This window comes from Chironomus tepperi, unplaced genomic scaffold (assembly GCF_022539635.2).
Source record: "Chironomus tepperi strain 1889 unplaced genomic scaffold, CSIRO-AGI_Ctep_v1 contig_7, whole genome shotgun sequence".
Classification (NCBI taxonomy): Eukaryota; Metazoa; Arthropoda; class Insecta; order Diptera; family Chironomidae; genus Chironomus; species Chironomus tepperi.
In genome coordinates this window covers 869,148-895,077 of record NW_027226129.1, presented here as the reverse complement: position 1 = coordinate 895,077, position 25,930 = coordinate 869,148, and the positions used below count along the sequence as shown (strand labels likewise).

Sequence of the window (25,930 nt, the reverse complement as noted above, 5' to 3'; positions counted from 1 at the left end):
CGGGTGTGCATACAGCGTCACTTTGGCATTGTGACCCGAATGGACAAAAATGCGTTATAACATTAAAGAACTCATGGAAATAACCTGTCGATAAAGATAGTACCACACTTGGAATTGGCAATTGGCAAATGGTAGCCAGCTATAGAGCCAGCTTCATAAGGGAGAGAAGCTGCACACCATGAACCATTAACTACGAATATTGTATTTTTGTCCATTCGGTGTGGTTTGGATTTTAGATTGATTAACCGACATGTGCTATTTGGATCCGATTCATCTTTTTCAGAGACCCAAGTGGACTCGAATTTTATATGGATTTAACAGTAAATTTGCTAAACTTAAACAATTTTTGTGTACATTTTGAAACATAATTAACCAAACAATAAATAAATGATGCTGATAGAAATTTACATGACGTCGGGTAAAATTATTATATTAAGCATAAAACGTGCAATTAGCAAGCAAATATGAAACAATCATTTTTTTGTCAACATTTTAATTAATTTTGAATATATTAGGAAATTTAAATGGATTTCTAGGACTTGAATTCAATGCTTTCAAACATTATGTATAAACTTGCATGCTATAGTCGATAGTCGGAGTTCAAATATGGGAATATTATTCTGTTAGGAATGGATACGATTGGAGGAGGGAGGATGGGGTCAGAAATGCTAATTAATACGATTTTTAAAGAAACGACTCCAATAGCATGTTCTTGAGAACTTGCAATATTTAGTTCACCATGCTCGCTTGCATACCCTGCTCTTGAGAGCATGCACAATTTGCCTCATAGGCAAATGATTGATCAAACTTAACCTCAATGTAAAATAACTCAAAATATCCATTAAATGTTGACAAAAAATCTCATGCAAATCTCTAAAACATTCCAAATATTGTGCAATAAATAAATCAAAATTAAGCTTAAAAAAATTGAAAAATAATTTTAGTCAGCCTAAATTATTAGTTATTTTATCACTTTAATTAAATTCTGAAGCACTTTGCTTTGCTCAAAAAACTCAAAAAACTTTTTTTTTTAATCTGAATTAATTTTTTTTGTTATTTTATAAACAAAAATACGTGCCGTTGGTTTAGGAGGCGTGTAGACGGCATGCGTTGGCATGCAATATCGATACGGAGCAGGCGGACTTGGGTCTTTCTTTTGTATCGCAGCATGGCCAGCTTTTGTGTTTGGCGGACCGACTTCCTCGACTGGTTCGACTTCCTCTTGCTTTGGCGCCTCCGGTTCAATTGCGCGTAACTTTAATTACGAATTTTTTTTTATTTTTAGTTGGAATTTTTTAATTTTTGTGTTTTTTTTGAGGTTATGAACTTCCAGGTGGAAGTGGGCTGTTATGTTGACCACGTGGAAGTTTTAGACAATTTTTGACTGCTTTTTTGTCGTTAAATTTTGAATTTAAAATGTTTTTTTAAAACTTCCACGCGGCACTAGGATTGTCTAAAACTTCCACGCGGCACTAGCATTGCCGTTGGACTCAAGACTTCATATGGCAGCCATTTTGGAATGGATTCTTAATGGATGACATTGTCTAAAACTTCCACGCGGCACTAGCATTGACGTTCACTTCTTCTTATTTTTCTAAAGGTATTCTTGATTATTTTGGTTGATTTTGCCTTTTGATGAACTTCCGTGCGTAAATTTGTGATTAATTTTTATGTAAAATTTTAATTTAATTCCCAATTTAAATCCCCTATTTTTCAATTTCTACCCAAAAAACCAATTCAAGAATGGGATAGGCCCATATCCACACGGAAGTTTTTTCTCATATTTTTTCCCATCATCGTAGCTTATTTTCTCAAATTTATTCATGATATTCGTATTGAACAAAAAAACAAAAAATAATTTTGGTGAATGACAAATGATAAAAATGTAAAGGAACCGATAAAGGAATGTGAATGTGAATGATGACAACAATCACGCATTTAATATCAAGTCACACATTATACAATTGACGATTCCGCAATTTATCGCTCAAATTTTTGGAGTTATGTTGGAAGTTGTGAATGAAGTGCGAATGCTTTAAGGCATAAAAAATTCCAACAACAAAATTTTTTGAGACAGTTAGGCACGATGGAGATGAGAAAAATATGCAATATGTCTCAAGTGGAATTTTTTTGTGTTTTTTTTATTTCTTATTCTTATGTCTTGTGTCTTGCCAAGTATTTGAAATTTTAATGGATGACATGATGAGCATGGGGTGGAGTTAGGGATGGTTGGGGTCGTGTTGTGTCATATCACACTATTCTGTGTCATACCACACTGTATCATGTCGTACCACACTGTGCAATGTCGTACCGCACTGCACAATGTTATATCACACTGTAGAATGTCATACTACACTGTAACATGTCGTACTGTACCGTTCGATGTTGTACCACACTTTGCTTTGCCATACCACTTTGACACCGTATTGTGTCATGTCACACTGTGCAATGTCATACTGCACTGTGTTGTGTCATACCCAAACTACAAAACATCCCCAACTACATCTCAAGCTACCAACCATGAATAAAGCACAATAATATTCACACAAAACTGTCTTATTTTCATTCCATCGAACAATTTTTTTTCTCATTTTTTTATAGCATCGAAAAACTCTTTTTTAAGACTCGAATGTGTGTGACATCTCGCATCTTTTTAATGCTCTGCTTATTGATTTTCTGTCTTTTTTTTGTTCCTTGTTTTTGAGGTTAGGGAAAAATATTTAATTTTTATTTGATTAAAAATTAATGCAAGTGTTCAGCTATCATAGACGATTATTGAAGAATTTCTATTGAAATAAAGAATGTCCATTGACATGAGTCAATTGCAAGTCAATTGAGATTCATATGATATCGTCTATTATAAATTCTAGTTTGAATGGAATTTTTGTAATATTTTGCATAGAGTGGTGGGGATGGTTTGGATGTTATGTAACGGGTGCGATGTCGTACTGCAAAATAAGATGTTGTATTGCATTGTGTGATGTCATTTTGCATTGTGCAATGGCATACCACACTGTGCAATGTCATACCACACTGTGAAATGTCATACAACACTGTGAAATGTCATACCACACTGTACAATGTCATACCACACTGTGCGATGTCATACCACACTGTACAATGTCATACCACACTGTATCATGTCGTACCACAAAAAAAGCTTTCCAGCTCCACACCAAACCACATAATCCATCCCAACTTATCATCCCATTATCCCCACACAATCTAGTCGTACATAACAGAACATCATCATTCTATGGAATTTGTGCTAGAATAGTTTCATTGTTCATACAATATTGCATTCTTTGGCATCAAAATGCGAAAGTATTTTTGCCATTCTGTGTACGACAATGAAGCTTAAAAAGACGAGCAGTTCAGTTCAATGTCATTTTAGGTTTTTTTTAATATTTTTCATTGTTTGTTGGATGTAGATGGAGATAAAATACAGTTGGTTAAATATGAAAGTATGAAGAGATGATTTTAGGAACGGAAGGACATAAAAAGTAACATTGAATCTTAGTTCAGCTGCTTTTTTTGACAGCTGCGGCTATTTTGTTATCATTGGACTGAATATTAAGCTTATGTAGATGTTGCAGTGGAGCTTTTTGAGCGACAAATGAACTGGAAGACTGAGGAACACATGAAGTTGTTGTTTTGAGATTTTAAGTACACTGTGAGGAAGTTGACAGTTAGTTCGCAACTCTCTGGGGTCTCTGTAGCTGACACAGTGTCATATGGTCACATTGTCACAAAGCAGTGCCACATTGACACAGTGCCAGTAATATATGATTACAGTGTTATAAAGCTATAGTGTCACAAAGATACAATATCACATAAATATAGTGAAACAAAGTCACCGTGTGACATAGACACAATGTCACATAGTTATAGTGCTACATAGTCACTGAGCCACATGGTTAAAGTGAAAGCTATAGCCACAGTGTCTATGAGTCACTGTGACCGTGTCGCAAAGCCACAATGTCAATGTTGACACAAGTTATAAAGTCAATGTGAGTGTTACATGATCATAGTGACACAAAACAGAAGTATGGCATAGTCACAGAAACACATAGCCATAGTGTCACATAGTCACAGTGCAGCATAGCTACAGTGTCACAAAGCCATAATGTCACATAGCCATAGTGCCACAAAGCAACATTGTCACATAGCTGCAATTCCACAAAACCACAGTGCAACATAAAAACCTCCGAAAACCAGCAAATCTCATATGTTCCTCGGTAACTTCCCCCCCAAAAAAACCCGTCAAATCGTATAATGTGTATGTAAATGAAACCGGAGACACAGATATGATACCCAAAAAATATAAAGAATGATAATAAGAATATATGAATATGTTTGGATGCAAGGACACACATACACACACATACAAACATCCAAATGCACAATAAATCATTAACATTTACACAGTAACATGCATGAAAATGATGACAAGGCATTCGCGCCTTGAATGATAATGAATGTGAAAAATTAATGAAAAAATGTCATTTTTTTTTGAATATTCTCGCCGAAAAAATGTCGAGTTTGTTTGTTGTTGTTGTTGTTGTTTTTATTTTGGTCGAAATACACACAAAAATAGAAACTCAAGAAGAAGGAAGGAAAAAAGTTAGTGGTAAAAAAACACAGAATTTGTTGTTGTTGTTGTTCTTCTGGATGACATCAATAAAATTTTCATTGACATTATAGACAGATTTACTCACCTCGGCGTAATGCTCTTCATTCTGTTGTAGGAGATCGACACAAAGTTCAGCTAGGTGAATCAAGTCTTCGAGTTTCTTGGCTGGTGCGACCATCATTTCACCACGAAGATCCTCTGTTAATGATGTAAAGTTAGTTAATTTTGCTCATTTTTAGGTTAGGTCAGGGGGTGGCATCTTAATCTCCCCTGGGCACTCTAGGCACACTATTTACCCAAGACACAAAATTTACCCAAGACACATTATTTATCCAAGACACTTGAGTTACAAAAGTCACTTAAGTTACTCAAAACATTTAAGTTACCCAAGACACTTAAGTTTATCAAGTCACTTAAGTTACCCAAGACACTTTATTTACCCAAAACAGTCTAGTTACCCAAGACCATTAAGTTATCCAAGACATATTAGTTACCCAAAGAACATTAGTTACCCAAGACACTTAAGTTACCCAAGACACATTAGTTACCCAAGACACTTAAGTTACCCAAGACACTCTAGTTACCCAAGACACTCTAGTTACCCAAGACACTCTAATTATCCAAGACATTCTAGTCACCCAAGGCACAATATTTATCCAAGACACTTGAGTTGTCCAAGACACTCTAGTTATCCAAGACACTCTAGTTATCCAAGACATACTAGTGAACCAAAGCCACAATATTTACCCAAGACACTTGAGTTACCCAAGACACTTAAGTTACCCAGGACACTTGAGTTGCCTAAGACACTCATAACTAAACTTTAACTCACCTTCAATTTTAGCCTCAGCTGACAATCTCGTATAATTATCGAGTGCTGCATTCTCTAAACTTTTCTTTATTGTTGAACGAACTTCTTCTGGTGGAACTGGTGTTACAATGTCTTTCATTAGAACACGTTCGAGGAGTGAAAGTGTTGCTTTCAATGAACCCTCAGGCCGTCCAAATGGAAAACAAAATCTGTGGAAAAAGGAAAATTGAGGATTTGGATTAGATTATGAGTTTTTTCGCGCCATTTTGAGGTTAGTTTCTTGCTTTTGCTGTCAATTTGAGTCAGTTGATGTATTTTCCGCCATTTTGAGTTAGCTGTTGTCTATTCCCACAATTTTTAATCAGTTTCTGTCTTTTCCCGCCATTTTCACTCAGTTCCTGTCTTTTCCCGCCATTTTGACTCAGTTCCTGTCTTTTCCCGCCATTTTAACTCAGTTCCTGTCTTTTCCCGCCATTTTAATTCAGTTCCTGTCTTTTCCCGCCATTTTAAGTCAGTTCCTGACTTTTCCCGCCATTTTAAGTCAGTTCCTGTCTTTTCCCGCCATTTTAACTCAGGTCCTGTCTTTTCCCGCCATTTTAAGTCAGTTCCTCTCTTTTCCCGCCATTTTTACTTAATTTCTGTCTTTTCCCGCCATTTTCCCGCCTTTTTAGCCATTTTACCGCCATTTTAGTCATTTTCCCGCCATTTTAGTCATTTTCCCGCCATTTTCCCGACCCACAGACACTTCCACAATGGTACTCACCTAAAATTAGTTATTTGATATTCTAATAAGACACGTAAGCGCTCTTTAATCTCTTGAAATTTCTCCTTTTCCTCATGCGTAATACTTCCAACACCATCAGGACGATTTCCATGCACGTGACTTGCACAGAAGGCAAACGAATAATGTATAAGTGTCGGATCAATCATTAAATTCTTCTCAGCACGATCGAGAAGATCCGATAGGTAGCATAGATGTCGATAGCAGCCACGTACGCCATATCTGGCACAATATTCATCAAGTACAAAGACCTGACCCGGACTGAACCATCCCATTGATGAAAATGGATCATTTAATCGATAATCTAATGATAAATTTTGTAATAATTTAAATAGCTGGGCATGCTCAAATTGACATGGATCGGCACTTATGTAGTCCTCCATGCCATGTTTACGGGCTTTATCGGCATCGCCTTGAAGTTTTGATATTGATGAATTTTGTCCTGAACTTATTGGCGGTGTTGGCTTGTGCGATTGTCCTGTCGCACGATACAGTGCCATAACCCATAAACTGCATTCGTTTTCGTCGTCACTGGCGAATAGGACGCTATCACCTTCGCGTACGGCATTGAAGAAAAATCGACCGCCTTCGAGATCCATGCCGACCATTAGAGCGGCTGTGGAGGTTGGTGGAAAAAAATGGGAAATTATTATGAAATTGTTTTTGAAATTCTTAGGTTTGATATATGAAATTTGGCAGATTTTGGCCGAATTATGGCCAGAATTCCACCGGACTTTTCAAAAAATAAATTTGGTCCGACAAATTTTGGGTGAAGTTTCGACAGAATTTGTTCAAAATTAGGTATATTTTTTCAGAAAATTCAATTTTCTGGTAGAAATCTGACAAAAATCTGTCAATTTTCTGACAAAGTCTGGTAAAATTCTGGCAAAATTGTTGTGATTTTTGTGATTGTTTAAAAGAAACGCCAGAATTTTATGTCAAATTTTGGACTGTTTCCCATCGGATTTTTTTTTTAATTTTATCAGAATCGTGTCAAATTTCCGGTTGGATTCAGTCAAATTTTCTGAATTTTTGATCAGAATTCTACCGGATTTTTTTAAACTAAATTTTTTCCGACAATTTTTTGATGAATTTTTTAGGATTTACACAAGTTTTGGTAGATTTAGTCAGAAGTTTTCTTAATATTCTGACAAAATTTTGTCCGATTTTCAAACAGATTATGACAAATGTGATCGTTCCAAAGGTTTGTCAGATTTTTGGCCGAATTATTGCCTGAAGTGTTTCCGAATTTTCGAAGACTTTATTTCATCTGACAAATTTTGGATGGAACTTTGTCAGAATTTGTTCAAACTAGGAAAAAATTGTCCAGAAATTCAAATTTTCGGTAAAATTCTGGCAGAAATGCTTAACCACATAAAATGTGATTCAAAGAGCTTTCTCAATTTCGGCAGAAAATTTGCCTGAATTCTAGCAGATTTTTTAAAAATTGAACTTTATCCGACAAATTTTAGATGGAATTTTGTCAGAATTTGCTTAAAACTTGACAGATATTGTCAGAATCATGTCAAATATTCTGTAGAATTCTGTCAAATTTCCTGTAGATTTCTGGCTGAATTGGTTGCTTAAAAGGATCGTTCAAAAAATTTGCCAGATTTTGACCGAATAATTTGCAGGGGCTTGAATGAAGTTTCGTCAGAATTTGGTAAAATTTTGTCAAAATCCGCTAACATTCCAGCTCAAAAACAGAATATTTCTAAAATTCGGCAGATTTTGTCCGAATTACATCAAATTTCCGCCAAAATTCTGTCCACACCCCACAATACTCACCACTAGCTGCCTCAATATAATCAACGGTAAAATTATCCAATTGCATCATCTCCGATGGCTCAGACTTTTTCTCTTTATAAGTGCACATTGCAAATGTATATTGTGATACTTGAACTAACACAAAATAACGTTTCTTCCATTTCTTCCATACACCTTTACCAATACCATATAAATATCCACAATGTTTCATATTAAGTGGCTTATCCATACGACATGCAATTTTTATACGTAAATCTTGATCGGGAAGATTTTTTGACACTGTTAGTCGATGCCATTCGGGTGCTTTCGATGATAGTGGTGTGGGCTTAAGTACGACACGTCCGAGCTCTTTGTCCTCTAATGCCAACATTGCTGGATTTTCTGTATACAATTTCACTTTTACCGATGGAAGGGGATGTGTTGTTGTGAAGTCACCTTGTGTGTCCCACCTGTGAGAGGAAATAGAGATTATTCGAGTCCTAGGTGAGAGAGGAGAGTCTTAGGTGAGAGAGGAGAGTCTTATGGGAGAGAGGAGAGTCTTAGGTGAGAGAGGAGAGTCTTATGGGAGAGAGGAGAGTCTCATGTGAGAGAGGAGAGTCTTTGGTGAGAGAGGAGAGCCTCATGGGAGAGAAGAGAGTCTTAAGTGAAAGAGGAGAGTCTTGGGTGAGAGAGGAGAGTCTTATGGGAGAGAGGAGAGTCTTAGGTGAGAGAGGAGAGTCTTAGGTGAGAGAGGAGAGTCTTATGGGAGAGAGGAGAGTCTTATGGGAGAGAGGAGAGTCCTAGGTGAGAGAGGAGAGTCCTAGGTGAGAGAGGAGAGTCTTAGGTGAAAGAGGAGAGTCTTATGGGAGAGAGGAGAGTCGTAGGTGAGAGAGGAGAGTCTTAGGTGAGAGAGGAGAGTCTTATGGGAGAGAGGAGAGTCTTAGGTGAGAGAGGAGAGTCTTGGATGAGAGAGGAGAGTCTCATGGGAGAGAGGAGAGTCTTATGGGAGAGAGGAGAGTCTTAGGTGAGAGAGGAGAGTCTTATGGGAGAGAGGAGAGTCTTAGGTGAGAGAGGAGAGTCTTATGGGAGAGAGGAGAGTCTTATGGGAGAGAGGAGAGTCTTAGGTGAGAGAGGAGAGTCTCATGGGAGAGAGGAGAGTCTTAGGTGAGAGAGGAGAGTCTTATGGGAGAGAGGAGAGTCTTATGTGAGAGAGGAGAGTCTTGGATGAGAGAGGAGAGTCTCATGGGAGAGAGGAGAGTCTTATGGGAGAGAGGAGAGTCTTAGGTGAGAGAGGAGAGTCTCATGGGAGAGAGGAGAGTCTTAGGTGAGAGAGGAGAGTCTTATGGGAGAGAGGAGAGTCTTATGGGAGAGAGGAGAGTCTTTTGGGAGAGAGGAGAGTCTTATGGGAGAGAGGAGAGTCTTATGGGAGAGAGGAGAGTCTTAGGTGAGAGAGGAGAGTCTTATGGGAGAGAGGAGAGTCTTAGGTGAGAGAGGAGAGTCTTATGGGAGAGAGGAGAGTCTTAGGTGAGAGAGGAGAGTCTTAGGTGAGAGAGGAGAGTCTTAGGTGAGAGAGGAGAGTCTTAGGTGAGAGAGGAGAGTCTCCAGAGAGACAGGAGAGTCTAAAGAGACCCAAAAAAGTCCATAAAATACTCACATCGGTTTTGATGCCTCAGCCTGATCCGTCTGCAATTTCTCGCCACCTTCAACTTCCATTGTACAATAAACAATTCTATTTGGTGCCAATGATTTGAGTCCCTTAACTTCCATAACAACAATTTCAAGTTGAAATGTAAGTACAACATCCATTTTTGTTAGTTGTGTATCACTGCCATCGGCATCGCCTTCCATTTTTGCCAGCGAGCCCTGTGACCTGAGTATCATTTTTCTAGATTGTTGTATTGGTACAAATGTTACATCAACAGTCATGTATAATATATTTAATTTTTTTTTTAGTATTTTTTTTTCAAAACTGAATGTTTGTGTCAATTTTTTTGTGAGTGTAAATTTATTAATATAATTAAAAAATTGTTGTAGTTGTTGTTGTGATTTAAAAAGGATGAGGACATTGTTTGGTGTAAATTTAGTGTTGGATTTTTGGTTTAGTTTAAATAATAAAGAAGCAGATTACACAAAATGATCAAAAATTCGGCATTAAGACAGTGAATTTTTGGAACCAGAGTCAGTGAAACTTGAAGTTAGCTCGAAATTTGGATGGAAAAGTCAATTTGGCGTCGATTGACTCCGCATGGTACTCGAGACGACTTCAAGCACTTGTGAACTGGTTAGAACTACTCTCGACAGCCTTTCGAAACCAATATCAAGACCGAGTAGTCGGTTCCGGGAATTTAGGAGACCCGAGACCACCTAGGAAGTCTTGGAATCGGTCTCGACATCAGGAAACTCTTAGTTGGAACAATTGCATGTCTTAGTTGACTTTGCATTGACCTGACGCTGGACTAATGCCGAATTTTTTGGTCATTTTGTGCTCTCTGAGGAAGCTAGGCTACTTAAGAGTAGGATAGTAAAATTATTAAAGTTTCTTTTAACTGAATGGCATCAACATCAACTGATTCAACCGTAACAATACTGCTTCTTATCACTATAAGTAAGTGGCGTATTCTGGAAGGATATGGGGCTAGGAAGTCACGGAATGCGGCAAGATTTTCGATCGATTAAAAAATTTGATCAGGTGCTCCAAGAGCAACATGGCGTAGGACGGTAATGAAGGAATGCCAGTTAGATGTCAAAACTGAGAACTTGTACAAGCTTTGTGATACAGCCAGCAACAGAGTCAGATGGAAGGCCTTTTGTAGCAACCTAGGCTCCAAGTCGGAGCATGGTTCCAGTAAGTAAGTAAGTAACCGGTTAGATTATGAGAATTCTAGAATTCAGAACTATCACATATCGATTGTCCATCATTAGGTACCTACTACTCAAATCTCTACTAGGTGTGCCTTGTAACAATCATTCATTTTATAGGCAGTGCCTTAGGAAAGGCATAAAAAGGCAAAAAAACCATCGCCATTGGCTAGGTGGTGCCTTTGTCAAGTCAAAATTGATAGAAAATCCTCAGAATTCATCAAAATTTGATATAAAATTTGATGAAATCTCGGTCCCGGAAGATTTTCGGGACTCGTGACGGGATTGGAACCGGAACCGGTCGGAATTTCCAGGTTCCGGTCTCGATGTCGAATAAGCTTACTTTGAAACCTTGCATTGATTCGACAGTAAAATCAGTTGTTTTCTTTCTTGTTAGCACCATTCAGATAAGAATCCTCAAAATCATAAAAAATTACAAAAATTGCGACTAAATAAAATCTTAAAATTCAAATAAAATCATTAAAAATTGTAAAGACAACATGCTAGAAGTGGAATAAGAAACTTGCAATGCATAGCTTCAGATAAAATAAGTCAAAAGTAGTTTAAAAAAGAGATGAAAATGACTTTAGAGACATTTCTGAAAAAATGAGCATGATTTTTGAGTTCTCATATGTCATGTTCCAAGATGTCCGCCTGACAATCAATCTCAGATCGGATTACAGTGCGGATAACTTGTATTGTAGTAAAGCATGTGTTGTATACGCTAAATATACCCAAAAAAGTATCAAAAATCATAAAAAATTAAAGAAAAAATTCGAAAAATTTCGAAAAATTTCGAAAAAATTTCGAAAATCCCTTCAAATGTTGCCAGTTCCTGTCGACATTTCCTCCTCAAGTTCCTGCATGATTAACTCTCGTGTTTCATTCAAACAGCAACAAAAAATATGTCACATAATCTTTTCGAGACATATCACATTTACTTGAGGATTTAGAGTTAAGTAAGAGTAAGTAGAAGAAGAAAAGTGGGGGAAATGGGGGAGGGGGTGAAGTGGGGTATAAAAAAAATTACACCAAGAAGTTTTGTGAGTTTTAACAAAACAGGAACGAATAAAGAATTTTTTTTGAATTTTTGAAGAGCAAATTGTAAGTTGAGATTACAAGACGATGAGATGATGTTGTTGACAAGGGGATGAAATACGAAAAATGCGCTTTAGACATAATTTTTTTGTGACTTTCTTACTTGTTTGAAAATTAGATTAGAACAAAATTCAGGCTAATTTTGGCAAAATATTCAGTTTTGAAGGTTAAATTAGAATTTTTATTCAAATTTTTTAAAAATGCGCTTTAAATTCATTTCAATAGTGACTTTCCTACTTCTTCAAAAATCAGAATAGAATGAGATTTTGACTAATTGTCACAAAATATTCAACTTTATAGGTTAACTTAGAAATATTATTTAAATTTAACAAAAATGCGCTTTAAACACAACTTAACTTTGACTTTCTTAATTGTTCAAAAATCAGAATAAAACAAAATTTTGGTTAAAAGTTGCAATTTTTAAAGTTTATTAAGTCAAATTGGAATTTATGTTCAAATTTTGAAAAACTTCGCTTTAAGCACTGTTCAATTGTGGCTTTCTTACTTGTTTAAAAATTAAACCAGACCTTGGTTTGAGCCCCAGAATGCTTGAAATGACTCTTAAAATTCTTAAAATTGCCACAAAATTCTCAAAATTACAACACAATTCTGTAAGAAGAAACCAGCGTGGAAGTTGATAAAAGAATCGATTATTTCTCAACTTCCACGCTGTGTACTGTTTACAATTCATAAAATTATCTAAATTTTCCTTTAAAAACCCCAAAATTACCCAATTTACCCCCTTAAATTCACAATTTAATCCAAATTTTCATCCCCTTGATCATCTCACATTACCAAAACTTATTCACGATTAAGACGACAACAGCAACACCAAAATTAAAGGCAAAAAGAGAAGAGAGGGGAAGTAAAAAATATTTCCATCTCATGTGTCCTAAAACATCAAGTGGAATGAAGGAAATGAAGCAAAACTGAAATCTGATCTTACAATAAAGTAAAAAAACAAAAAAATCCACAAAAAAATAAATCAAAAACACAGAAGAAAGAGCAAAAAAAAAAGAAGAAGAAAATTGTGTGAGCTTAAAAGTTAGGGAAGTGAAAAAAAGTGGAGTGAGGGAACAAAAAATAGAAAGTTTAGATTGGAGTTGGGGGATGTCCTTGTGGGAATTTTGGTCAGAAAGTATTTGGAATTTTTCTTATTTTTTTGCTAAATTTTTCTTTTAAAAATCCGTTAGAAATTCACCAGAAATCCGAAATCAGGGAAACAATTTTGAAAATCAGTCAGAAAACCGTTTTGGAAAATCGGTCAGTTATCCAGGTTTGAAAATCGGCCAAAAATCTGAATTTAAAAATTTACCATTCTAATTTTGATGATCTCAAAAAATTTCTGAATTTTAAAATCTGCCAAAATTCGGGTTTTAAAAATCGGCCAAAAATCCGGTTTTAAAAATCGACGAAAATTCCGGTATTGAAAATTTGGTACTTAAAATTTTGTTGGTTCTGGTTTTAAAAATCCGGCCAATTTCCGGTCATAAAAACCAGTCGATTTCTCGATCGGCAGATTTTTGGTTTTAAAAATCTGGTAGAATTCTTGTAAGGGTAATCAGGTCGATTTCCGACTTTAAAAATTCGGCAGGTTTTCGGTTGAAAAAAATCAGGAATATTTCCAGTTTTAAAAATCCGTCAAGTTTCTGGTTGAAAAAATCTAGCCCATTTATGGTTTAAAATTCGGCAGATTTCTAGTTTAATAAAAACGGTAGAATTCTAGTTTCAAATATCAGGTAAAATTCTGGTTTTAGAAATCCGGCAGAATTCGGGTTAGAAAAATCTGACACAATTTCGATTTTTCAATCCGTTATAATTCTTGTTCCGAAAATCGGATAAAATTCTGGTTTGAAAAAATCCGACAAATTTACTTGTCTAAATCAAAAATTTAGCATCATAAATCCGCCAGAATTCAGTTCCAAAATATCCAAAATAATTTAATAACCCCAAAAAATTCTGCCTAAAATTCCCACAAGGACACCAGTAACAAAAGAAAACAAACAGTTAAGGACATATATAAATATAAAGAAAATAGAGTGTAGAGTAGAAATTGGATCTGACACTTACCTGAATGAGCTTGAGCTTTTCATACTTTTCTTCCCCGAGCTGTTGCATGTTCGACGTCACAATTTTTTTTTTTTTTTTATTTTTTATGTCCAACAGAAATTTTTTTCAATTTTTTTTTTTTTGTGTATTAGGATGGAAAAAAGAGATTTTTTTTTGTGGTGTTCAGAATGGTTCAATGGAATCGAATTGATTTTTGAGTGTGTTTTTTTTGATTTGATTTGATTGAATGTTGAGAAGAAAAAAAAAACAGTAAAAAAATATAAATAAATCAATAGGAAAAGAAATAAACAACAACAAAGTTCAACGAGAAGAATAAAGGAAGTCAAGATGTGGACATAATGAGTATATTTTGGGGGATGGGTTGGGTGGCTAGGTGGGGGTTGGCACATGACATGTTCTATGGCTGTATACTGGTTGATATCGACTGTTGTGGTACGGTACGGTGTCTAGGTTAGGTCTGGTATAGGCAGGATATAGGTTAGGTCTTGGTTAGGTGTCTTGGCTAGGTGTCTTGGCTATGTGTCTTGGCTAGGTGTCTTGGCTAGGTGTCTTGGCTATGTGTCTTGGCTATGTGTCTTGGATAGGTGTCTTGGCTAAGTGTCTTGGCTAGGAGTCTTGGCTAGGAGTCTTGGCTAGGTGTCTGGGTTTGGTGTCTGGGTCACTTAGACTAGGTTGGGTATCTCAATTGACTATCCAGCTTAGGTGTAGGTTAGGTGTAGGTTAGGTGTAGGTTAGGTGTAGGTTAGGTGTAGGTTAGGTGTAGGTTAGGTGTAGGTTAGGGTTAGGTTATGCATGGGTCAGTACCAAAAACCAGCGAAATCAACCCCTAACACCCCATGTGCCTTCCCGGATTTTTGTTAGAATTTGGATGATTTTTTAGTGAGGATTTATTAGGAAATTAATCCCGAGCGGTACAAATTGAGGTGTTCTGGTCACACCTTGATGATTACTTTTGACTCATTTTGATTGAAAAATGAGAATATACAGCACATAACCGCTCAGGAATGTTAATAAAAATTTAATTAAATATCTCAAAAATTCTGCAATTTTGTTCAAAATATTTCCTCAATTAGCATTTTAAAAGGGCGCCTTTTTTGAGCTATTTAAAATCATATAGCTGAGGAAATTATGGAAGAAAATTTGTTAATTTACTTTTTTTTTGTATCAAAATTTTGAAATTTTGAAATTGAATTATAATAAATTGTGAATTTGCAATTTTGAATTTTTTAAATTCTTGAAAATTTAATTATTTCAATTTAAAAATTTGAACTTTTTAAATTTTAAAACTTAAATTTTTAAAAATTTTCAAATAAAATTTTATAAAAAATTTTAAAGTTTATTTTTTTTTGAAAAATTAAAATTTTGAAAATTTTTAAATTCATAGTAATTTGATTTTTTTTTTCAATTTTTAAAGTTTTTAAATTTTTTATATTCACACCGTTTTCACTTGTAAATGTATTGAATTTTTTCAAATTTGATTTTTTTTTTGATGCTTGAAGTTTTGCAAATTTAGTTTTTCAGTTTTCGGAAATAAAAGTTATAATCCTTTGAAATTATTTAAATTAATTTGCTTAGAAGAAGGAAAATAAATTGAAAAAAATGTGCAAAAATTTCATTAAATTGTGATTTAAATAAATTAGATATTAAATTAAATAATACTTGATATTTTGTGGTCAAATTTTAATTTTTAAAAATGCAGAAAATTTGAAATATTTAATTAAATTTCTAAATAAATCCGATATTATATTCAAAACTGAAATTCAATTTTTTACAATTTTTAAAGTTTTTAAAATTATTAATTTTTTTTGTTTTTAAAGTTTTCATTTTTTTAAATCATCAAAAATTGATCAAAAATTTGAATTTGTTTTTCAGTTATTTAAATTCCAAATCTAAATTTTAAGTTCCATAAATTTAAAATTCGGTCTTAACTCTCAATTTATCAACCCAAATTTCATGCTCAATCTCATGTCCATACCCTGACTTAGAATAAATAAATAAAATCAAAAAAATCGATTGAAATAAAAAAGAGAAAAAAAAAATTTAAAATTTTGGCATCAAAGAGCAGCAAGAGGCGTCATGCAAAAGGAATGACTGATCAAAAAAAAATGTCAATAATTGGTTAAATTTGACCCGAATGGATTTGCTAGGAATTGGAATTTTTGACATATTTCTACATTAAATTCAATGAATTTCAATATTTCCAGGAGTTCATCCCCTCCGGAGACCAATTCCACGATATACATCCCTACCTAAGACACCCTACATCTAGGGTCACTCCCTCAACCATCCCTTAATCTGGATATCATCAAATACGGACTTATTCCGAAATTAAACCGGCTTGACACTCGATATTGCAACTTATCTTCATATTGTGTCTTCTACCCGAATAGCACAAGTCGGTTAATCGATCCAGAAACCGGCACTAGACCGACTTAACCCTGAATTAACGTTAGATTGGGTTTAAGGTGCTTTAAAGGGCTGGTTGATCAAAATTGGGGTTTTTTGGGGTCAACCTCCTTAATAATAATCTAGCTACCCCCCTGTCTATGACCCTTAACATCTTCAAATCTTCAATTTTATCTCCCATCAAACAAAAAAACCAAAAAACTCCTAAATTTTCATCAATAAAGCACTTTCATCCCTCATCAAATCATAAAAAAGCAGCACAAAAAGTCATAAAAACTTGAAACTTTATCAGTCGATTTACTTTTTGTAAAATTTATGTCTTCTTTCTTTCCCATTTTTATGTCCAATGCATCGACTTGAGATAACAATAACAAAAGAAAATAGAAAATCTAGCAATTTGCACGCATTGCAATAACAATAAAGCAGGTGCTTGTTGTGCTACATTTTTTTGGGGAAATTTATTTTAATTTTTTTTTTGATTTTATTGTTTTTGGTGGAAAATTTTGAAATAATTATCCTCTTGAGAGTCGTAAAGGAAAGATTGAGGAAAACTGAAGGAAAATCGGAAAATTTCTCTTTAAAATTGGAGAATAACATAATGGAAAATTGTGGAAAATTTGGAAAATTCTGGAAAAATTTGGAAAATTGAAGGAAATTTGGAAAAATTGAAAAAAAATTGGAAAAATTCTCTTTAAAAATTGGAGAAGAAAATGAATGGAATTGGAAAAAGGAACATAATTGTACACCCCTTTGTCCTTGTTCCATCTCCCTAAGTCCCCCTCATTCCCTCTCCACTATTCGCTCTCTTCCTTTCTCTATGTCACCCTGTTCTTTGTCACCCTGTACCTTTGTCACCCTGTACCTTTGTCACCCTGTTCCCTTGTTCACTGTTTTTTTTTTCTGTCCCTACTCTAACCCCTTCCCTATCCAAGCTGCCCTAGACTACCCTATCTCATCCTTTCCTAGGTACTCTAGGGTTGGTATAGGAGTGCTACCCTTCGCCATATAACCATACCTACACTGATAGAAAAGAGACAAGATAGTTTAGGACAAATTGGGTATCTTGGGATGGGTTAAGAATCCGCCCCTGGACTAACAATGATGACCCAATGCAAATGACTTTTGGACAGAGTCAAGCTGACTTGGGGTCAGTACAGGACTTTCGGGTCTATTATTCACTAGAATGCTTCCAAAAATCCGTTAAACAATTTGAAATTCTAAAAACCGTTAAAATCAAATTTTATTGAAAATTCCAAAGGATTAATATGAAGGAACAAAAAGAAGCAGTTTGACTATTTATAAATCCATAAAATAAAATAGCAAGCAACGATTGTGGCGGGAAAGTAAGAAGAAGGAAAAAAAGTAATAAAGAAACCAGACGGCTCGCCTTGAAATTTGAATGAATGGAAAAATTATGGAAATTAGAAATGGAAAATTTTTTATTTTTGTGTGTTGCGTAAAATGTGAAGCAATAAAAGCGCGAAAATGTGGATTGAATTAGGCTTCAATTGGTCGTACAACTTGAGTGGATTATTTGGATTTTTGGATATGCTGTGGATGAGTCTTGTGGCTTGTTGGTGGACTTTTTTGGGGATTATTTGGTGGATTTTCATGGAAAAACTTGAAGATTTTCCAGAATTTTCCTCAATTTTCAACATTTTCTTCAATTTTCCAAAATTTTCCTGAATTTTCCAAATTTTCCAGAATTTTCCAAATTTTCCAGAATTTTCCAAAATTTTCCTAAATTTTCCCAAATTTTCCTGAATTTTCCCAAATTTCCTCAATTTTCACACTTTTTCTCAATTTTACTCAATTTTCCCAAATTTCCTCAATTTTCAAAAATTTCCTCAATTTTCTTCGATTTTCCAAAATTTTCCTGAATATCCACATTTTCCTGAATTTTCCACATTTTCCAGAATTTTCCACATTTTTCTGAGTTTTCCAAATTTTTCTGAATTTTCCAAATTTTCTGAATTTTCCTAAATTTTCCTAAATTTTCTTTAATTTTCCTAAATTTTTTAAATTTTCCTCAATTTTCCAAATTTTCCTCAATTTTCCAAATTTTCCTCAATTTTCCTCAATTTTCCTCAATTTTCCTCAATTTCCAAATTTTTTAAATTTTTTTCAATTTTTCAAATTTTCCTCAGTTTTCTAAATTTTCCTCAATTTTTCAGATTTTCCGAATTTTCCCAATTCTACTCCATCAAATCCATTCAAAATCTTCCAAAATTCCCTCAAAACAATGCCAAAACTTCAATTTTTTTTCCCATATTTTATTTTAAAATTTTCAAAAAAAAACCGTTAAAAATAGCTCAAATGTGTAATGCTTAAAATAGAACAGCTGCATAGATTAGAAATAAGCACAAGAATTTCCATATATTTAAAAATATTGAGACTAAAACTTTTTTGAAACAGGACCAAAAAAAAGAAACCAAAAAATTTTAGAAAGGAGGGGGTTGGCCATAAAAATAAGGAAATTATATAAAAAAAGATTCTCAATTTCTGTCAATGGCTAGCCTGATCCATAAGAATATGCCAATAAAATCAAGTCCAATTTCTTCCAGTGTCAATTTCCTCACCTGTGATTGTACTTTCCAATTTTCTTTTTAATTCCATACTTTGGATCGCCTTTCGATACTGGCAATGACTCAAGATTCGCCATAAGTAGATTTATGCTTGACTTAAGCTCCTCAATGTACAGCGATTCCATCTCTTTGAGCACAAATTTTGGCATTAATTTACGATTATGTTCCATGGCTTGAACACGCTGCATACGACCGTCAAGTTCACGTCGAATTGCGGCTGCTTGCTCGTCGGCTGAGTCGAGCTGTGGGGTTGAATGGGGTAGATTAATTGAGGGTAATTTTGGGGTACTTTTGGGGTACTTACCATCAATGCATTGAACAAAATTTGATGCTCAAACTTTTTAACGCCGAGAATTTGTTGAAACATGTCAAAAAGTTGTTCCTTGGTGAGGATACTCTCACTGTTTAGGGGCTGCATACGTGCTGGTCTCTTGTGCTCGTCGTCACCTGGATTTTGGATTAATTATTAGTTGGTTGTTGTGATCGACCGAATTTGACCGAATCTGACCAAAACTGATCAAAATTGCTTCAAAATCGACCGAATCTGACTAAATTTGACCAAATCTGACTAAATTTGCCTCATATTCGACCGAATCTGACCAAAACTGGCTAAATTTGACCAAAAGTCCACAATTTTGACCAAAATTTGGCCGAATCTGACCAAATTTGACCGAATTTGATCAAAGTTGTCCGAATCTGACCAAATTTGACTCAAAATCGACCGAATCTGACTAAATCTGACCAAAACTGGCTAAATTTGACCAAAATTGCCTCAAATTTAACCAAATTTGACCAAAATTTGACCGAATCTGGCCAAATTTGACCGAATCTGACTAAATTTGACCAAAATTGACCAAAATTTTACAGAATCTGACAAAAATTGACCAAAGATGATCAAAATTGACCGAATCTGACCAAATTTGACCAAAATTGACCAATAATTTGACCGAATTTGACTGAATCTGACCAAAATTGCCACAAATTTGACACAAAATTGCAACAAACTCGACCAAAATTTGACAGAATCTGACCAAATTTGACCGAATCTGACCAAATTTGACCGAATCTGACCAAATTTGATACAAAATTGCCACAAATTTGATCAAATTCGGCCAAAATTGCCACAAATTTGACCGAATTTGTCCAACATTGACCGAATTTGACCAAAATTTGACAGAATCTGACCAAATTTGACCGAATCTGATCACTGAAATTCGACCGAAATTCGACTACAATTGCTATAATCTACAGCACCACATCCCCAAACCCCTCCCAAATCCAACTACTCACCAGTTCCTTTCAAAATACAATCAAATTTAGCCATCCACGATGTCAGCACCGTCTCCTTACTTAATCCATCAATTTCTGGCAATGATCTCACCCGTTTCTCAATATTATTCCGAAAGACTTCACGAAAATCATGTTGCGTACATGCACCACTAAGTACCATCTTTTGTACACGATCTGATTTAAGGAATACATCATGATATGATTGTACAGCATTCTGAAATGCCTCATCGGCCATAATTTGTGTTTCGCCTTTCATAAATGCCAAAAATCGATTAACAATCGTGTCCAGGTTCTGTTTTGTGACTTTTGGTTGTCGCTTGGTCATGTCATTTGGTTGCTTACTGTTAAATGGATATGAGATGCAACGTGACACAAAGACATAAAGTTGAATGCGCTTTTTTCGTTCTTCTTCTTCGATTTTATGTCGTTCGGCTAACTCGGCTGGATCTTGTTGTTCCGGTGGTAGGGATGGTGATGGTGATGTTGGACGTTGTAATTGATTGCCGCGTGTTGAGCTGGAATGTTGTGAGACTTCTTGTGTTGATGGTGATAATGTTCTGTGTGGGGTGTGGGGTGGGGGATTATGAGTCGATTATGGAAAGAGAAAATAAGATGAGAAAATAAATATCAAGTTAGAAATGTAATTTTATGTTTGTTTGGGTGAATAAGGCGCATTTTGGGGTTTTGAGGTTAATTTGTCAGACTTCTTCTAAATCTAGCCCTTTCTAATCTAACCATGAATTTAGCTAGCTCAGCTATGGTTTTCGAATCATTTCGGTTTTGTTCGGCTATTTTCGGATCTGTTCGGCTATTTTCGGATCTGTTCGGCTATTGCTCGGTTGTTTTCGGCCCTTCTCGGTTTTACTCTTTTCTTCTCGGTTCTGTTCAGTGCTGTTTGGTTACTTGCGGTTGTCATTAGTTCTGCTCGGTTACTTTTGATCCTTTTCGGTTCTGTTCGGTTTTGTTCGGCTTTTTTCGGCTTTAATCGACAATTTTCTAGTTTTTACAGTTCTTATCGGTTCTGCTCGATTATTTTCGGCTCTTCTCGGATGTAGCTCGGTAACTTTCTGTAATTTCCGATTTTACTCGGTTCTTCTTAACTATGTTCGGCTACTTTCGGTCCTTTTCGGTTGCTATTCGGTTTGTTCGGTTAATTTCGGCTCTGTTTGGCTGTTTCTAGGTTGCTTTAGGTCCTTCCCGATTTTAGTCAACTCTTCTCGGTACTGCTCGGTTACTTTCGGACCTTATCGTTTTTGTTCGGTTACCTTCGGTGTTTCTCGGTTATGTTCGGCTCTTTTCGGCTCTTTTCGGCATTTTTCGGTTTTTTTCGGTCCTTCTCGGTTCTTTGTAGACATTTTTTTTGTAGTTTTGTCTCAAAATCTAGATTCAAGTATCCTTTCATGGCCATCATCCAACTTTACCCTCCATACCCCCTTCAACCACGACCAAAACAACCCCTTTTCAGCCTCATTTTCCTCACTTAAATACCCATTAAATCAGTTCTTTCAGTACTCGTACATAATCTTATGAAAATGCATTATTGCTTCATGCTCATGATTGCTTCATAAATCATACATAATTGTGTAGTTGGTTCATTGATCTCAAGCTGATGTTGAGCACAACAAAAGGACGACTTTTTTTTTCAATTAAATTCTTATTTTGTGAAGCATGACGCGTAATTTTTAAAATAGGAAAGGCGCCTTAAGACGTTGAACTTTTAAAGGAAATGAATTTTGTTGGTTGTTGGGTAAGCGGATGTTGTAAGGAGGTCGGTTAAGTATGTTGATGTGCTGAGCTTAAGTCTTGGGATTGTTAAGGTAGATTTGAGTATTTTCTTCACTATTTAAGGCTTGGCATGTGCAATTGTGTGATTCAGGACATTCAAGTTGTTGCTAAATCCATTTCATTGATGTACACAGAGTATGGTTATACTCAAGAGCAGTGGTGGACAACCTGTGGTGTTGCGGCACACTAGTTTGGATATGTCATGAACCGTATATCGTGTAAGGTTTCGATCGAGCCTTACCATCAAGGTGTGCCGCGGAGAATAGCTTGTAACCGAATTTCAAGCACAAGGGGTACGATGGGGGAGGACCGAGGAGGACTAACCAAGACTGCGGAGGACATTGGAGGGTTGGAAAGGACTGGAGGAGACTGAGGAGCATCGGAAAGGCCTGAAGAGCACTGCGGAGCCCTGGGGTAGACTGAGGAGCCCTGGGGTAGACTGAGGAGCCCTGGGGTAGACTTAGGAGCCCTGGGGTAGACTAAGGAGCCCTGGGGTAGACTGAAGAGCCCTGGGGTAGACTGAGGAGCCTTGGGGTAGACTGAGGAACCCTGGGGTAGACTGAGGAGCTCTGGGGTAGACTGAGGAGCCCTGGGGTAGACTGAGGAGCCCTGGGGTAGACTGAGGAGCCCTGGGGTAGATTGAGGAGCCCTGGGGTAACACTAAGGACTAAGGAAGCGCCAAACAGACCCAAATGCACCCAAAACAGACCCAAAAAAAAATTTAAACTCACCTTGGTGTTGAACTTGGCACATCCAAATTCCGTCCAGCACTATATGATGGTGGCTGATGATGATGTCCTCTACCGTGTTCATTTGGCAATTGTTGTGGATGCTCCTCATCCGATTCCTCTTCAGATGAACTTGGATCGATCATTTTTTTTAAGTTTTTTTGACTTTTTTACACACAAAAATAAACTAACAGACTACTATGATGTGCTACACTTAAATTACTATATGTCCTTTAACTTTTTGTTATTATTGCTTTATATTTATCAATTCCAACACTTGATTTTTTATGTCTTTAATTTTCATTCTTTCATGTTTTTTGATTATTTGAAGTTAAATTTTTTGGGAGATTCTGTTGGGAAATTAAGAAGAAATTGGTTAAAAATTGAAATTTTTGGTCCAGAGTTGGGAGGACTTTGGGAGTCGATACTCCAATTGGACACCAAAAGGGCTGGTTGCAGGTCTGTCAATACAGTCAGCACACTGATAGCTGTAGAGTGCTGTTAGCTTACACTACACCTAACCTAGACATACTCTGACACGTACTTGGTATTTAACCCTGCCACATGGCACCTAACCCTGATACCTGACACCGTACCCTGGAGCACTCTTGGTGCATACCCAGGGTACTTAAAGGAATTAGGTTAGTATAGGGCAGATGTATTGGTGTCTCTTAAATCTACATCTAAGGCACTCATCTACTCTTCCACCAAGTATACTGACCCCATTGGAGTCCAGACTCCAAAATCCAGTCCTTCCAACTCTGCATTTTAACCGTCGAAAAAAAAAGTTGAAAATTTTCCAGTTTTTAATTAAAATTAATTTCCAATTATTTTAAAATTGTCGAAAAGGCATTTAAGCAGCTCGTACTTGAAGTTCAACAAGTGAGTTGAACATTTTCCATCCCCACTCCCAACCCCACCCCACCCTTCATATCAACTCAAAACTTTCCGTCATTAAAATGAAGTTTTTTCAACTTTATTGTTACAGTTTTGTAGTTTTATTGATGAAAAATTTAACAGTAAAAATTGTTCATGTAAAGTTGCTAAGTTTTAAGTATTCATTTTCCACTTTTAAGGATCATGAACAGCCTGACGAGTTTGAAGACTTGGATTGTTTGTCGTATTTTGATACGCATTGAAAAATGGAGGAAGTGCTACGTGCAGTACGACATGCAAAGTGTTTCTTTTGAAGCTTGAATTCTAATGTGAAGGCACCTGAATCTTGATAATTTTGATGTGAAGGCACCTGAACCTCAATTTATAATTGTAAAGGCACCTGAACCTCAAAAATTCCAATGTGAAGACACCTGAACCTCAAAAATTCCAATGTGAAGCCACCTGAACCTTAAAAATTCTAGTGTAAAGACACCTGAACCTCAAAAATGCTTGTGTTTACCTCAACAGTTGATTTTTAATATTCAGGTGTCTTCACATTAGATTCCAAAGGTTCAGGTGCATTAACAGTAGATTCTTAAGGTTCAGGTGACTTTACACTAGAATATTGAAGTGAAACTGCATTTAGAGTTGATTTATGAGTATCGTGTGCCTTCACACCATCCTTTTGAACTTCAGGTGCCTTCACACCACCTTATAATTCAATAAATCTCACACATGACTATCACAAAGCATACAAAGTGACCTTAGAAATTCAATTTAAACTTTCTAATTGGAAACTTCCTCATTATTTGTCAATTTATTAGGGTTGGGCAAAATCGTATTCGAATATATTCGAATACAAATATTCGAATATTTTATGCGAATATATTCGAATACATATTCGAATATGCATTATTCAAAAAAAATTCCGTTGCAATTGGTTTGTTCAAAGAGTAATTTCTAATCACATTTGTGAAGTATGTAATTTAATATAAAAGTTGATCAAAAATCCTTTTTTTGCTTATTTTTGGCAAAAAATTAAAAATTCTCAATAAAATTACATTAATGCATCATCATTCTTTCATAAAAACATTATTCCAAGTCATAGATGCATGTTTTAACACAAATTAACTAAGATTTTATCATTTTTTTCCAAAAATGAGCAAAAAAAGGATTTTTGATCAACTTTTGTATGAAATTACATACTTCACAAATGTGATTAGAAATTACTCTTTGAAGAAACCAAATGCAACGGAATTTTTTTGAATAATGCATATTCGAATATGTATTCGAATATATTCGAATATTTTTTTGTTCATATGCGAATATATTCGAATATATTCGAATATTTGCCCAACCCTACAATTTATCATTCAAAATATCCAGCAAGCTCTTCACATTCTCAGTCCATTTGACAGAAACTCGATTCCTCTTTATCCTTTACATTTTTACTTCCGTTTTTATGGCAATTAAGTTTACAATAACGTCCCATAAGAGTCAATTTGTTGCATGTCGCAGCCACACACACGCAGTTATTTTTTATTAACATTAAAATTGCATTTCAGTTCGGTTCTGTTTTTACAACTGAACTCGACGACATAAAATTGAATGTGTCGCACATTGTTGCAATTGATTTTTTTATGGCTGTGAACATTTTGAGTTCATTTTGAAATTTAAAACTAAATGTTTGTGGTTCAGGTGTCTTTACATTGGAATTTTTAAGGTTCAGGTGTCTTCACATTGGAATTTTTGATGTTCAGGTGCCTTCACATTTGAAATTTTTGAGATTCAGGTGTCTTTACATTGGAATTTTTAAGGTTCAGGTGTCTTTACATTGGAATTTTTGTGATTCAGGTGCCTTCACATTGGAATTTTTGATGTTCAGGTGCCTTCACACTTAAAATTCTGAGATTCAGGTGCCTTCACATTGGAAATTTGTGAGGTTCAGGTGCCTTAAGAATCAATTGTGAAGGCACCTGAACCTTGGGAATCAATTGTGAAGGCAACTTAAACTTGGGAAACAAATGTGAAGACACCTGAACCTCAATATTTTAGTGTGAATGCACCTGAATCATCAAAATCTCAAGTAAATCCACTTTAACCTTAAAAACTCCATCAAAACACATCCAACACCAAACCCACTCAACTCCTAATCTAATTCCAACATAAATATCAAAAAATATCTCAAAATCCACTCTCAATTGTCGTCATAAAACTATATTAATCCACACAATAATCAACTTTTTTTGCCAATTATATCAA

The 25,930-nt window shown here is 35.5% G+C and overlaps 1 protein-coding gene across 7 annotated transcripts in view; it reads right to left on the bottom strand.

The window, feature by feature from the left end:
- Positions 1 to 23,130, bottom strand: part of Cadps (calcium-dependent secretion activator 1) — a 37,834-nt gene extending 14,704 nt beyond the window's left edge. For 3 of the 7 annotated variants that reach the window (XM_070641907.1, XM_070642149.1, XM_070641992.1), the window contains exons 1-11: positions 22,796 to 23,130; positions 20,280 to 20,836; positions 19,294 to 19,436; positions 18,984 to 19,231; positions 13,999 to 14,037; positions 9,626 to 9,856; positions 8,014 to 8,441; positions 6,208 to 6,841; positions 5,466 to 5,653; positions 4,719 to 4,831; positions 1,079 to 1,255 (exon numbers count right to left, since the gene is read on the bottom strand). In XM_070641907.1, coding sequence (XP_070498008.1) covers positions 1,079 to 1,255; positions 4,719 to 4,831; positions 5,466 to 5,653; positions 6,208 to 6,841; positions 8,014 to 8,441; positions 9,626 to 9,856; positions 13,999 to 14,037; positions 18,984 to 19,231; positions 19,294 to 19,436; positions 20,280 to 20,836; positions 22,796 to 22,938 — 2,901 coding nt within the window. In that variant the 5' untranslated portion in view covers positions 22,939 to 23,130. The remainder of the gene's footprint in view (positions 1 to 1,078; positions 1,256 to 4,718; positions 4,832 to 5,465; positions 5,654 to 6,207; positions 6,842 to 8,013; positions 8,442 to 9,625; positions 9,857 to 13,998; positions 14,038 to 18,983; positions 19,232 to 19,293; positions 19,437 to 20,279; positions 20,837 to 22,795) is intronic. The other 4 variants (XM_070642070.1, XM_070642372.1, XM_070642221.1 and 1 more) reach the window with 4 other exon arrangements.
- Positions 23,131 to 25,930: the final 2,800 nt, after the last annotated feature.